Genomic DNA, 16,472 nt, shown 5'->3' on the forward strand with positions numbered 1-16,472 from the left:
GCATGTTCTCCCTGTGTTGGCGTTGGTTTCCTCCGAGTGTTCCGGTTTCCCCCACATTCCAAAGACATGCGCTATAGGTGAATTGAATAAGCTAAATTGGCCTTAGTGTATGTGTGTGTGTGAATGAGTGTGCATGGATGTTTCCCTGCAGTGGGTTGCAGCTGGAAGTGCATCCGTTGTGTAAAACATATGCTGGATATGTTGGTGGTTCATTCCGCTGGTGACCCCTGATGAATAGAGACTTAGCCTAAGGAAAATGAATAAATGAATGTATTAATTTTACCATTTCTGCATGCTGTGTTAAACTGTTTACATGACAACAATGAAGCCAAAAGCCCTCCTTAAAACAGCAAAAACATTGTATTAAGTTGACACAACATGAAGTCGTTTTTTTTTTTTTTTTTTAGTGCGACAATTTTAGGTGAATATTTTGGACTCAAAGCTTCCAACTGTTCGTCACTTTTAAATAATGTGTGTGTGTGTGTGTGTGTGTGTGTATATGTGTATCCGTACCCTTTGATGTACTCCCAGCCTCAGTTCAGGATTAATTTGTTTACAGAATTTGGTGTTATGTATGGCTGGAGTATTGCTAGCAAAAGATCAAAACTGATCTCTGATTTCCTGAAATAAACTTTATTTCTGGATGACCATTTGTAACTCTGATAAGCAGATGATCTCTCCTTTCTCTCTTTGCAATAGGCTGGATGAACACAATATTATAAATTGTTGTTGCCTAACTTTTTTTTAGTTAAATCAAATGAACTTGTCTATTCATCTCAACTTACAGCAATCTAACAAAAAATATTAAATGAAACTTTGTATAACTTAAAAGTTTTAGCTGAAACCTGATCAACTTATTAAAACACGTTAAAACAACATAACAATGTTTGTTGTCTTGACTTTTTGTCATATTTTTTACAGTGTTTTTTTTTCTTCTTTGAATTGACCACATTTGTTTTTCTTTATTTATTTATTTGGAGCGACAGTGGGTAGTACGATTGCCTCACAGCAAGAAGGTCGCTAGTTCGCTAGTTTCCTCTACAGTCCAAAGACGTGTTGAATTGAGGAAGCTCAATTGGCCGTAGTGTATGTGTGTATGGGTGTTTCCCATGGATGGGTTGCAGCTGAAGGGCATCCGCTGCGTTAAATGTGCTTTATAAGTTGGCGGTTCACTCCGCTGTGGCGGCCCCTGATTAATAAAGGGGCTAAGCCAAAAAGAAAATGATTGAATGAATTTATTTATTTATACGCAAGGGACTCTGTGTGCAATGGTTCTGTGGATTGTAAATATGTGACAACCATTCCAGGCAGTGACTTAATAGCAAGTCATCTAAATTACTATGATGTCACAACTTACTGCAGAGATTGCTGACTTCAATTTAATTCTAGTTGATGGTAACAACACTGATATAATCCATTTGTCGCTCATGATGTAAGAGACAACACATTTTACTCTTTAAATGCAGTTTGGGCATTTTTCATTTTCTATAGTCACCCTGGAGCCCGGCACATTTTTCTAAGTGGTAATTTAATCTACAAAAGTCCTGTTTTTTTCTTGATTTGTCCCCTCAGAGAATATTTTACACGCTCACACTTCAGTGTGTAAAACCACACACACTTTAGCAGAGATCTAAAAACGGCTCCTAAAACACCTGCTGAACGGAGTGATTTTACGCCTTAGCAGTGAGGTGTGGATGTCAGACATTGGATGCATTTCCATAAATTCAGCCACTTTAAATAGCAACACCAGACAATTGTGATGTTCTCTGAACAGCCGCCAGGATGTCTGCTCATTTTTAGGAAGTCATCTTTTCTGAGATTTTAATTTCAGCCGTATTTTCAAACCAAGCTACACAGTCCCGTGACTGCCTTTGTATGTCATTCTGTCAGCAGGGAGAGGTCATTGGGTGCAGAGTGAGCTGCTTTAATAAAACACACACTACTCAGCACAAATGTGTGTGTGTGAACTGAATGACTTGAGGAACAGCTGTGGTAGTGCCGTCACACACAGACGCACACACAAACACACACCTTTCCCTGCGGATAACTTCAGTCTGCATGCTGTTTCTGCAACAGCAGGACAACAGCAACAGCAGGAGCTCTGGATCTTTGTGGCGCTTTCTTCTCATCAGATATCTGCCTCCTTTTATTTTTGTTTGTTTCCATCTTCTTCTGCTTCTTTTCTCTCATGCGGATTCCTGCGAGCAGATGTATGCTCTGAATGACTGAAATATGAACGATGCGAGACCGATTGTAAAACAGCATTTATTGAAAGTTCTTTTTGCAGCAGAAAGTTTGATTTATCTTCTAAAAAGCTGAGCAGCATGCTGGAAACCAGCTCGTGGCTTTACACTGGCCCCGCCTCTTTTGGATCTGCTCCAATCAGCCATGGCATGAAGAAGCAAGCTCTTCGATTGGACCAAGAGCGACGGGCCTGCCTGAGTTTGAGACGAGGTGTGGAGTTGTCTTGCATGCATGCGCTCAGACCAACAACAAACTTAAGGGAATAGCTTTTTTGGCATAATTTATTCACAGAAGTGCTGATCTAATGTCCTTTTCTATTTACATACTACAAAAGGAGAAGGTTTAAAACATGTTCTGCTTCTGAACATTAATGCGAATGCAGTAAACAATGACATTTAACAGCATTAATCTTTTAAAAATAATGCCAAAGTATCACAGGGTTATGCATTGCATTGCATGCCAGATTCAACCTGTGTAGACTCTAAAGTCTATTCAGTTGATTGTATTTTAATTACATTACAACATCCGTAAACTGAAAAAGGTCACATTAACCGTCCACTGGGAGTTTATCAGTATAGGAAGAAACACTAGCTATGCATATACCTTATTTTTTCCCCGCTGTCATTTTAGTCGTTGTGTGCTAATTACAATGAGAGGAAAGAATGCGTATGTACATATTCTTCTTTTTATATCACTCAGCCATGCAGACACTGTGAGAATATTCGTTAATAGTAAACCACAGCTCCATATTTACACCAAACGGAGAAAGAAAACGATCTTCACTTTGAATCTGTCAGAACCTTCATCTGACAACTAGAGTAACAGTCCAGAGATGTTGAACACATCAAAGAAACTACACAGACAGGCATTGTGTTTAATGCTGTATTGATCTTGAGCTATCAAAACTGCACTTATGTTTAGAGGTAGTTGGAGTAAACTGCGGCACTAGTTGTACTGTATAAATGCACTTACAGTGGGGGAAATAAGTATTGAACACGTCACTAATTTTCTCAGAAAACATATTTCTGTTGTGCTTTTGACTTGAAATTTTCACCAGATGTTGATAAAAATCAAATAAATTCATATATGCAAAGAAAACTGAAATGACAAAGGGGGAAAAGTGTTGAAAACATGAAGAATGGGAGGTGTGGAAAGGCAGTGAAAGCCCAGACAGCAAATTAAATCTCTCAGTAGTTATTCCGCAACTCTCTGTCCTTCGTCATTGTAAATTATTGTTCGCTGTTTCAGTCCAACATCTACATTATCAGGATGATGAAGATAAATCCAGAGTAGACATTTCAGCAAGGCAATGGTCCAAAACACAACCAAGGAAAAACTCAAATGCTTTTAGAGAAAGAAAATAAAGCTGTAGAATGGCCCAGCCAATCACCTGTCTTGAACTCAATAGAAAATATAAAATAAAAATCTGATTTGATAGACGAGACTCACAGAGCCATCAAGATTTTTACACTTGAACAATGCATGTGACTTCATTCTCCACATGAAAGGCGTCTTTAAGCTCTCATATTTTCTCAAACACTTGGAATATTGGTCTTAGGGGGAAAATACATAAACTCTTATAAGATTTTCTAAAACGCCTGTGGTTTAGCAATCAGATTTAACTAGATCAGATGTGAGCTGTGATGTGCTGTTTTTGAGTATTTTATTAATGAGACCTGTAAACAGCTGGCTTGATACGTTGAGTAGTTAGCAAATGTTTGTGTGATGGTGCATGCTGTGCTTGGCATGCCAGGGTGATGAGAAAAGCAGAGCGGTGACATTTTTCTCCATCCAGGTGAAGTTCATACACACACTCACTCACACACATGCTTTACCAGCACATTTAGGTGTCCTGCAGGTCGCAATTACAGACGTGAGGCGTAATTTACAGTGATATCCTCAATAACTCAGCAGCAAGCTGCCACACAGATTAAGTGTCAGGTACAGTATGACTGTGAGGACACAAATAGAAACAGAACAAGCCATGAGGAAATATGACAGAGAAGTGCCTTAAGTTTTGTGTCATGAGCTTAGTTTAATTGATGTGTACTAAGAACATTAGATTTGCAGGCAAAACAGTGCTTTTACAGGGGTTTGTTTTGTTTGATTTTTGATTTATAGATGTTGATGTGTGTTGTTTTGACTGTGTGTGTATTTATATATCAATATGTGGTGCCTTCTCTGGATGAAGATAGAGAGAAAAGACTGCGTAGTGAGTTGTATCGAAGGTCTTTAGTGATTTGAAGTACACTATAAGGAAAATGTCAACTTTGTGAACTTCAACTCTGAAACCGGGACTGACACAATTTCAATTTACTGTAATCTTCTATGTGAAGCTGCTTTGGCACAATTCACATTTGTAAAAGCGCTATATTAATCGACATGAATTGAATTAAATAATTTTATGATTGTGTCTGAATCAGTTATTTAAATCAGAAACAATCCCATTTGCAGAAAATAATCACATTTTGTGGTTCGCTTAGGCTGTGGATGAAAGGTAAAAATGTTTTATATAAAGTTCAGCTTATTGTGCAGATCGATGTCTTTGGTTCATAAGATATTAGTGTATTGTTGGGAGCCACAGGGATTCATTTTCTTATCCCTGATATGCTTTTTTTCGACTCTCATGGTGATGAATCACTAAAGTTGATGGTTTAATCTGATGATTTTCATTTCCTGGAGAACAACAACAACAACAAAATAACCTGAGGGTGAATAAATTAACAACATATTTAAATTTTTGGGTGACCCTTTAAATATCCTTCTCCATTCTGATGTTCGGGCTGAACCACATTGATGTCTAAAAGTACTAAGTACTGGTGTGCTGATTAGATATGTGTGTTGACAAGAAGTTGAACATGGCGTACTTACTGTAATAAAGTTGCTGGAGAGTGGGATTGTATATACTTATGGATGTATTAATATTTTAGCTACAAATATTTGATAGACTGATTTAACTTTGTGACATGCATTCATGAAATGCATGAAAACATTCCAATATACTATATTGCTTGCATTTACTTTACTTATATTAATATATATTTTGGCTCATATTTATATATTTTGAATGTGAATGAATAAGAATTTCTGCGCTGTTTAATGTTGGTTGACATCTTAACATTGTGGTAACTACTGCAAATGGTGTTGAATTATAAGTAAACGAGTGGATTAATGGATTATTTAGCAGAATGTTATTTATGAAAAATGGCAATTCGCTGATGTTGGCCTAGTTAGGGCCTGCATCTCTTTATTTCTCTTTCTTTGTTCACACCATTCAAGTCTCTATTTTTGCCACAGCAATGTTTACAATGTGTTTTGGCTGTAGTTTGAGCATGAACAGCTCACCCTGACACCACACACACACACACACAATCTTTCCAAAGCAGAATTAGACTCCTAAATGTTATAGTGAGTCATAGGCCCCAATTGTCTTTTTTTAGTGGGTGGGAAAGTTATTAATTCTCAGCGTTAAGGTTTAGCTTGTAAGCTTGCACTGTTGTCATCCTGAAATGTGCGCGCGCATCCTGCCAGCCATCTCAATTTCAGTTCCAGATCATCTTCAGTGAGCTCATGCCAGATCAGAATTCAGCAGCCCATCAGCTGTTGTGGAGACCAAACGCCAGATCACAATTTAGCCACGCAACAGGTGCGGCACTGGCTCTTTTCCACAACACAAGCGGCAAGTGAACAGGTGCTAAAGGTGCTCGCTTAATAAATCCACCCGCACTGACAGGATCAGGCATCAACAACATCATGTTCAAAAACACATTAGACTGTGTAACATAGTCAAATAAATGATAAAATATGTCTGTGATAAGATTTTGATACCTCTTGTTTTCTAATTATTCAACAAGATTGAGAATGTCTTGATGTACAGTAGTCAACGTTTGAAATGGATCAAAAAGTTGTCCTAAGGCAAGATTGGGGTTTTTTCAATAGTTTTAGGACAACTTTGATGAAAGGTTCAACAACTTCAAATGTTGACTACTGTATTTGCGTGATGTAGACACTTTAAAAGGAAAATAAACTATACAAACATTATTAACAGTATTAAAAATATCTAAATAATTAATTAAAAATTATATAAATTGTGTAAGGTTTGAATGTTAAGCATTAAACCAAATTGTTAGTGCTTTACCAATATAAGCAGATGCAATGCTATCCTGTTCAAATAAGTGAAGTTTTACAAATAGATTTCAAGAGGAACATGTGATATAATTGATCGGAAGTTTCTTTCAGTTGTACCAGTAAATGACTACAAACAAATAATGACAACAGGCTATTGATTAAATTCATGTGTGTGATTTATATATTTATGTCTGTATATTTAAATACATTTTTTAATTAATTTAACATAAACAATAATAAATATAATATATTTAAAAATTATAAATATATAAATATAAACCACCAAAAAAAGAATTCATAACCTCATACATTGCAAAATTGTGATTTGTTTTTTTAAATTTTTTTTTGTTTAATGTAAAATAATAATGAGTACTATTTAAAAACGATTTTGTGTCTAGTTTAGTTAAAGTTTTATTGTCCGTTTTGCTTGGCACAGAAGGGAAATTTTTCTTTAGCACTGTATTTAAGAAAACAACTGCATACATACAACAATCAAACAGTAGCAACACTCATCAAGACAACAACAATTTAAAAACTTAATAACCAAATTAGTCCCATACATATTACTGCACATCATTCTTGACAACCACCCCTTACACTTCAAACAGTGATGCGATTTAAGATAACAACTGCAATTGGGATGAATGACTTTTTATTAGCATTCCTTCAGGCTTTAGGAATTATAAACCTGCATCCTGATGATCTTATCTATCATATATTATTGACAAAACAGTTTAAATGTGTGTTATTGACGTTACAGATTAATGTTTTTATCAACTCGCTTTGCAGTTCAACTATAGAATCTACATTAGTGCATTATTTGTACACCATCGCATAACACCAGAGAGTAAATGTGTCAAATTGTCAGAAGCGTAAACCAAAACCACAATGAAAGATGGTTTGTTTTAGCCTTGTATCAAGTTATTAATCTAACAGAGACAACCCTGTTCCTCCCAAGCTGGTGTTTACTTATCTATTTGTTACATGAGCGGCCCTGGTTATGCATGAACATCACTGTTTGAAATCTGATGAAATACGATTCTGATGCTTTACTTATTTCAGATAGTCCTGATAAAGACTGTGACGCACTTTTTTTAACAACTGTTTTTTTTTTATTGAGCTACCACTGGCGTGTATATTCTAATCCGTAAAATGGTCGCCTGACTTTTAGTACATTCGTAGTTCAGATAATGATGATTCTCTATGGTGTTTTTATCAAATATTCATCATAATCTTCACTAGTCTTCTTACTTATTGTGGTTTACTAATAAATCACTTGATCAAGCACTTGTTTTTTTTGTTGTGACCATATTTTTGAGGTCACCATTTACCCCTGTATAAGCTCCACAGATGTTTGCTTTAGAATAGGAGCAGTTCTATTGCATTTTCACACAGCAGACGTGTCGGCGTATGTCATTTCGTACCAATTTATAGTTTTCATCGAAAATTTTAATTGAAACAATCTTCAAGTCCGATTCATAGAATTGACAGTCTCTCTTCCTGTGGTAAGCCGTGAAAACATCTCGCTCACTTGCTTCTCTTTTTAATTGAACGCAGAAACAGGAAGAGGAAGCATGTTGTAGTTTGTACTCTCTTCTCTGTGACTGATAAACTCACTACCGGCTGTCAGAAAGGGCTTGTTTGTGGGGAGAATGAACGAGACGGATCGAGCTGCTCGCCGGGTACTTTATCAACTTGTGTGTTTTCTGTCATGATGCATTTCCTTGCGTTTGTAGCTGCTGAACATGCAGATAATGAGGGTTTAAAATAGTAATGAGGTACACTGAATCATATTATGCATAGTAACTTATTTTTAAAGTTCAGATGCACTTCTGGTGATTTAGACGTTCGTGTATGCCCGTTTGCTTCTCGCTGGCACTCTTATCTTGTTTATATGGTTTTTTTTTGTGTGTATTTATTTCTTGTTGTAGTTGTGCAAAAAAATGAGGTTGATTTAAATCTTAAAGTCAATCTGTCATGGTGCAACCTTTTCAAAGTCTTAAAATAAGTGTTTGTTAACTTAATTCAGAGTTGAGTTAGTCATTTTACTGCCCTTCATCTTTGAATTCTTGTTTCTTTTTAGTGCTCCAACTCAAACTTCAGCAGAGGCGAACTCGAGAAGAACTGGTTGACCAGGGGATCATGCCACGTAAGAGTCACTCATACTTTCCTATTTGTATTAACTATCAGTAATATTTCAAACTGCAGATCTATCAATCGCTCAATGATCTTGAATATACTGAAGATGTTTGTCCTTCACACAAAGTTGTTCTTGCATGCGGTTTACGGTTTCTATCCTTATGTGAACCAGGTAAAATGTAGACTTGTGGTTAAACTTTAGCATGTATCACTAGTCTCATCCTGTCTAAGATGCTGATTGGGTTTAGTAAACACCATCATAGAGTTAAACTCGCTTCCTTTCGCGTTGTGGTTTTTAAATGAGCATGAAAGGTTGGCCCATTCATTTCAAGACTCTGCTTTTTGAGCTTGGGTCATCACAATTCTGTAAAGAAGTGCTCTTTTTTTAAATATTTAGTTTTTATCTTGTGCTGTTTGTGGATTTATTTCAGGTCAAATGAAAAAATAGTTTGCAATGATGATTTGGGTTTTTAATGATGAGTAAAAAAAATGCTCACCCACACACACTTGTAGATACTAATCTGTGTTTGAAGCAATTTTTTTTGAGGTCAGAACATCGAAGTGTCTTAGATTGTATAACTCAACAATATGGTGGCAGAAACTAATTGAGTAATCAAATAATGATTGGAATAATCTACTAATTTCTAATTATTCCACTGATTAATCATTCTGCTTTAAACGATTGTTCAGCTTTTACAGTTTAAACTACTTTTACATTTGTACTACTATCATAGAGCTACAATAATTTTTGCAATACTTATTAGTGCTTTGTGTTATTGTATAACAGACAGTGAAACTTTCTCTTTCACTCTTAAAAAGTGTTTTTAAATGGATGCATCGTTATGCCTAATATCACAATTGTTTAGATAAATCCGTATTGTAATTAGCAAAATAAAAAAAGCTGTGCAAACCAAACTATATTAATGTAATGATATGATTTAGGTTTTTTGCATTCACAAGTAAAAAAAAGGAATACATTACAGTGGAGAGCCGCTTTACTGTATTGCAGAAAATGTTGAAGTTGTAGTTCTAACACACTCAAAAAAATTAAAAAAAAAGATTACTGCAGCTTGTTCAAACTACCCGTTTAAAATGAATACGCAGTTCTTGTAATTCCTTTGGGCAATTTCCTTGTTTTATGTACAGTCCACTTAAATTTGTAAACCATTACGTTAAGTTAAGCATTTTGTGTAGGGATAACATGAAGGAATTGTGTTGGTCCAAATACCTGGTTAGGGGATTTGAAGTTCTCAGCATGCTTTATGTGGAATTGAATTAAGAGAGGGACATGTTGACAATAAAAGTAATCTTATGTGTTTAGACTTAATAGAAAGACTTGTTATAGAGTTTAATCTTCACTTTAGTTTGAATATTTAGAAGAGTTTCACGTAGTGCTTTGAGTTTACTGCCTTGCAGAAGCATCCATGCTTTGGGTGTTGGTAGATTAAAAAATTGCAGTTTATTGCTTTGCTCAGTGAGCAATAGCTGTCCTAAACTTAAATTTGAGATTAGCCTCAGTCAACTGTATATACGTACAACTCATGAAATATGCTTAAAATGGCTCTTTTAGTTAATTTAGGATAATTTCAAATAAAACTAAGAGACCTCAAAATGTACGACACATACCAGACATACATAACATTATCAGACCCTTGAGTTTAGGCTAAAAAAACTACAAATTTGTTTAAACTTTTATTTGATAAAATTCAGTTGGACCAACACAATTGCATTCAATTGTATAAATAGTTGTTTTTAAGTTGGTGCTAAACAAATTTATAGGATGGAAATCCTGCCCTCAATTAAATTGAGTTCATCCAATATTCATTGAATGAGCTAAGCTAAACTCTGACTTAATGCTTAGTATTGTAAATCTGCTTGCTTCAGAGCAGTCTATTGTATAGGATGATATATATCTTGCATTAATGTGCGCATATCACTGCTATCAGACACTTTTCTCAACGCTGTCGTTATTGTTATGTAATTGTTTTGTTAGCGAAAGGATATAGTGTTGCATATATTTACATATTAATCTAAACATTGCTCTCTGCAGCACAGATGACATTTGGATTTTCACCAAGCATAAATGTCTGCTTGTGTATACTGAACTTCCTTTTTTTAATTCCAAAGCGAAGAACAAAAAACAACACATAATAGCAGTTTTTGTTTGTAATTTATTTTTGTGAAGTCTCCACGCTTTACCATTTTGCTATGTTACATCATAAATTACTTGCTAGCCATAAATAATATTAGAAAATAGAACTAATTTGTCCCAAATCACAGTTTGTTGACATGAGCATCACAGAGTTATTCCTGATGTTACCTGATGACTACTCTTACCTGTGCCATGATGGTGGTTGAACAAATGTAGGATTACAGCATTAGTTTTGAGTTGGCAAAACTATACCAGCACAGTCAGGCATTGTAGGTACCATGACGCCGATCATCAACTCTCTGATAGAGAGGCTTTGATGAGGCCTTGATGAGTGTGCACATGAAGATGGGACATCAGCAGCAAAAAGCCAATCACACACCTTGAATCAAAGGAACTTAAGTCTCGCAAAAAAGTCAGCATAATTTACATCCAGAGCTTAAAAGTTAAGAAAAGAATGTAGAGTTTAAAACATTTAAACATCAAAATAATTTAATTGTCTATGAAAGAGGAAAAAGTAAAAAAAAAAAAAAAAAAAAACAGCTAGCAGCAAGAAAACACCAATGAATTGAATAAATTAAAACTAGTTTGTCTTGTTGATAATATGTACTGGTATAGGTACTGTATAATGAAAGTCTTACAGAGACAAAGAACCTTTTTTTAAAAGCTTTATCTCCTAATTTAAATATAAAGCTTAAATTTGCAGCTTCATATCTGTACGGTTATATATAATTAAAGGTGCTATATGTAACTTTTTGACTCTTTTAAAGCATGAAAATACCCTAATATGCAGATATTCAGGAAACATGCTAAATAAACATACTTGTTTATCTAAAAAAACAATGCTTAAGTCACTTATTCTCCTTTGAAAACGTGTTTCATTTGAAAATGTCTTCCATTCACTTCTCTGAAATGAGATTCTTAATTCTAAATATCCACAAGGTGATTTTGAATCAGCAATTAATATACATATAGCAAACGCAAACATCAGTAAGGCTCAATCGTCAGGAACGATTTAGTAACCTTTCATTTGGAGCAAGAAAAACTGAGAGTGTGTTTTTATTACAGTATGTCAGAGATGTTGATTTGCTTACAGTTGAGGGTGGAATAGTAGTGGAATATTAATGGGTAATCAAGAACTTAACCTGCCCCGAAGGTACCTAAAACCCAGAATTGCTGTAAACTAAACTGAAACTAAAACTAAACTGAATCTGGCCTTAACGGTACAGGCCTCAGTTCTACTAATCAGGAACTAATTACTATCTCTGGTAGACATTTAAAGTGCAGAACTTTGCAAACTTGTGCATGATTCTGGCTGGTTGGAGAGGTAAAGTGGTTTAAATGGTAAAAACAGTCAACCTGTTGAAAATTCTAGATGTAATGTTATCTACCTTTTTCACTTCGGGGCCCACTTCTTTCTCCGATCCATTTTTGAAGGCCCACCCAACTTGACATTTTTTCCAAAATGTTTGTATGAAATGCTCATTTAAACCTTTATTAATATATTATACATTTGTTGTGCCTTCTATTATTTTCTATTATCAGCATTTGATTAAAAATATATAAGAATTTTTTTTAAATGTAATTTATTTGAATGTATATTTATATTTTTTAATTTATATTTAAAACTAAAACTATATATAAAAATATATATGTATGTATGTATGTATGTATGTATGTATGTATGTATGTATGTATGTACAGTTGAAGTCAGAATCATTAGACCCCTTTTGAATTTTTTATCTTTTTTTTTATATTTCCTAAATTATGTTTAACAGAGCAACGAAATTTTCACAGTAAGTCTAATAATATTTTTTCTTCTCGAGAAAGTCTTATTTGTTTTTTATTTGTTATTTTTTAAATCTTTTAAAGGACAATATTATTGGGCCCTTTAAGCTATTTTTTTTCTTTGAAAGTCTACAGAACAAACCATCAACATGTGTTATTAAAACTATTATGTTTAAAAATGTGTTGGAATCTTCTCTCCGTTAAACAGAAATTGGGGAAAATAATAAACAGGGTGCTAATAATTCAGGGGGGCTAATGATTCTGACTTCAACTGTGTGTATGTGTATATAAACACAGGTTAACAGGGAGATTGCAAAAGACCAGCTTCTGCTTTAAACTAGACTGACTGAATATCTACTATTAAATAACTACTATTCAAAAATATACAGACAAATCTAAAACACAGTAAAACACCCTAAATCTGGTGAAGCACGTCAATCTGATGCTGGTTGAGTTTGCAGCTGGATATTATTGGGAAATCGCTGACCGGAAGAGTAAACAGCTCCGCCAGAGCACGTCTGAAGCTCATATACTGGTTTATTTATCATTCTATGGCAAAAACATCATTGAGCCTTGCTAGATCCTCCTGTATGGGCGCTTCCATTATAAAACACTCACAGGACATTAATTTGGACAACTATGCAGATATATTAAATAGCTCACAAAAAATATACAAAGAGAGACTTTCACTTTCACTTCATGCATAGTTTTATATTAGGTCAACAACAATTGCTGACAAATATTGTTGTCAATGTTGACTAATCATTTTAACACATAATATAGCCTTCCTCAACAAATCTCTCAGTGTTTTCTTTTTTACATGCATGTTCTCGTTCACCGAATGTCTTGTAGAATCATTTACAAATTATCTTCACATGTTGAGTTTGTGTCAAATGCGGTGTAATCAAAACGTTTGCATCAATACAATAAATTTGGCCCTAGAGAGACTAGACTATTACAAAGCCCTTTTCACACAAGTGCAAACAAGTAACAAGGTTCAAGATGGTTGGTTCTGTTTTGCTTGCAGGAATTTTGTGGCGGTTGTCAAGTTTAGCTGGGTGAGAGAAGTTTAGGTTTGACTCTAGGCAGTTATGTTAGTCATGCTTTTCTCACACAACATGCAGAGACTTTAACACACATCTTGCCTCACACAGGATGTATGGTTTAAAAAATGCTCTTAAAACATTAAAATAATCTTCCTTGTCTTCATTTGTAAGTCGCTTTGGATAAAAGCGTCTGCTAAATGACTAAATGTAAATGTAATAATAAACTGATTCATTTAGCAGCCTGTTGAAACGTTTTAAATGCTGTTCGTCAAACTGTAATGGGTTGTTAATTAAATTTTATAGTGTTGCTGTTAATTTATCTGTTGTTATATTTCTGTCATGCATTTTTGTTTTTTATTAATTTGTTATTTAACTGAATAACTAACTAAATAACTAAAAATAAATAAACAAATAAATAAATAAATAAAATAATTAAATAAATAAATAGTGTTTCTATTCCATGTTGTGAGAGAAATAAAATAGTAAAGTTGTCATATTTTACTTTACTTTTTATATTTTATTTTATTTTTATATTATATTTTATTTTATATTATTTTATATTACTGTATTTTTATTTTATATTTTATTTTACTTTACTTTATGAAAGTTTTTATTTAATTTAATATTTTTGTTTTACTTTGTTTATATTGTATTTTATTTTAATTTACTTTATTTTATTTTATTTTACTTTATTTTTAATGTATTGTTTATTTTATTTAGCTTTATTTTATATTTTATTTTACTTTATTTTTTATTGTATTTTATGTTTTATTTTACTTTATTTTTATTTTACTATTATTTTTTATTTGATTTTATATTTAATTTTAATTTACTTTGACTTATTTTATTTTACTTTATTTTTATTGTATTTTTTATTTTATTTATCTTTATTTTTTATTTTGTTTTACTTTTTTATTGTACTTTATATTTTATTTTACGTTATTTTTATTGTATTTTATATTTTATTTTACTTAATTTTTTATTTTACTTTATTTTTATTTTATTTTACTTAATTTTTTATTTTATTTTATATTTTATTTTATATTTTTGTTTTACTTTATTTTTATTGTATTTTATTTTAATTGATTGTTTTATTGTATTTTATATTTTATTTTACTTTATTTTTTTGTATTTTTATTTTATTTTATATTTTATTTTACTTCATTTTATTTTTATTTAATTTTATATTCAATTTTATTTTGCTTTATTTTCTTTTTTTATATTATATTTTACTGTATTTTAATTTATTTTATTTTTAAAAATACAAATACAAAACCACTACTAGAATCAGGTCAATTTTGTTGTGCTTGTGAACTGCTTAATAAGTAAGTTGCGATTTATCTGCCACCCTCTGATCTCTGAGCTCAACTCCTCCGCAAACCATTAGGCATAACCTTCTGAGGATTTCTGCCAGAGAATCTCTAGTTATTTAATACAAAAAAAAAAGGATCAGGCTGATGTGATCCTTAAACCATAGTCTGGCCCTTCATTCGCATCTGAATACAAGTTTGCATCTTAAAAATTTTAGGACTTAGAGGTTATAAAATTGCATTCTTTCAAAACGAAGATACTAAATAAATTAATCAGTTTATCTCTAAAAATCTGATGTAGTAACAGATCTAACTTTGCAAAACTTTGTGTATATCTGTTCTTCATTTCATATTGATTTACGGTTAGGAGATATGCCAATATATTCCACAAAACATTCAGTATAATTACATATAAGTATAATTTAAATTAAATACTTTGTGCACCACTTATTAAATTGCGCACATGAGATCTAGTAAATTATTAGATCAAACTTCAAACATTGTTAATATGACTGGCCCTTTAAGAAGGTGGGTTGATGGTGGAACCACCAAGCACTTACTCAAGACTTCTTCTCAGAATCTTCATAAAAAGAAATGAAAGCCAGAAAAGCAGAAGCAGAGTTTAAACAAGGCGATGGTTCCCATTAGTGAGTTTATGTAATGCTTCATACTGGTCCCATAATATTATCCAGCATCTGTGATCCAATTTGAACTCAGTGTCTGCTGATATCAGCATTTCACTTGGCACTCTAATCGCACTGTCAACAGTGGACAGACATCAACAGGGATGCCATATAAAATATGATAGGAGAAAGCAAAACAGAAGAAATGCTTCTTAATCAAAGTTATCTTTTTAGCACTCCTATAAATAATCTTCTCTTTTCTTATTAAGGATTTATTGAAAATACTGTGTGAAAGTCGTGTGAGCTCTCATCACACCCATAATAACTACTGTAGGTCAGAAAAAGGTTTTGGGAAAATATTATTTATCACGTTTTTCATATTTGATGATTAATGGTGCACAAATACTTTCAGTCTTAAGTTTTAAGAATCAGTATAAAACTTATTACTAATAATGGTGAAGGAATTGTTTGCCCAAAAAGCTAAATTTAGGAATGATTGATTTATTTTTCAGCTTGTTCCAGACTTGTGTCCAAATTTGTGTATCTTTATTCTGTTGAACACAAAAAAGTGCCACTGATTTCCTTGGTATTTTTTTGTTATTTAATTTAATTCATTTCAATTTCTATAGGACTTTTGCAGTGCAGCTTAACATAAAAGTAGTAAAAAAAAAAAAAAAAACTTCAGTCCAGTTTTCATTCGTTAATTCATTCGTTTTCCTTTGGCTTAGTTGCTTATATATCAGGGGTTGCCACAGCGGAATGAACGGCCAACTATTCCAGCATATGTTTTGTGCAGCAGATGCCCTTCCAGCCACAACCCAGTACCCCAGGGAAACATTTCAATAATGCACGATAATGTGAACTCATATTCACACAGACTTATACACTATAGCCTATTTAGTTCATCTAATTCATGTCTTTGGACTGTGGGGAATCCTGGAGCACTCGGAGGAAACCCACACAAATATGGGGAGAACATGCAAACTCCACACAGAAAGGCCAACTGGCCCAGTTAGGACCTTCTTGCTGTGAGGCGACAGTGATA

The 16,472-nt window shown here is 33.3% G+C and overlaps 1 protein-coding gene and 1 long non-coding RNA gene across 11 annotated transcripts in view; one reads left to right on the plus strand and one right to left on the minus strand.

Moving 5' to 3' along the window:
- mrtfaa (myocardin related transcription factor Aa) overlaps positions 1–16,472 on the plus strand; it is a 70,538-nt gene that overhangs the window by 21,463 nt on the left and 32,603 nt on the right. For 8 of the 10 annotated variants that reach the window (XM_073944422.1, XM_073944423.1, XM_073944421.1 and 5 more), the window contains one exon: positions 8,456–8,521. In XM_073944422.1, coding sequence (XP_073800523.1) covers positions 8,456–8,521 — 66 coding nt within the window. Of the gene's footprint in view, positions 1–2,051; positions 2,455–8,000; positions 8,055–8,455; positions 8,522–16,472 lie in introns of those variants that run through there. The other 2 variants (XM_068218104.2, XM_068218105.2) reach the window with 2 other exon arrangements.
- On the minus strand, positions 1,250–15,503 carry LOC141381195 (uncharacterized). The gene is made up of 2 exons (XR_012400976.1): positions 15,365–15,503; positions 1,250–4,196 (listed from the first exon to the last, which is right to left on the minus strand). It is a non-coding gene; the product is annotated as an uncharacterized lncRNA (long non-coding RNA).

Source organism: Danio rerio, chromosome 3 (genome assembly GCF_049306965.1).
Source record: "Danio rerio strain Tuebingen ecotype United States chromosome 3, GRCz12tu, whole genome shotgun sequence".
Lineage (NCBI taxonomy): Eukaryota > Metazoa > Chordata > Actinopteri > Cypriniformes > Danionidae > Danio > Danio rerio.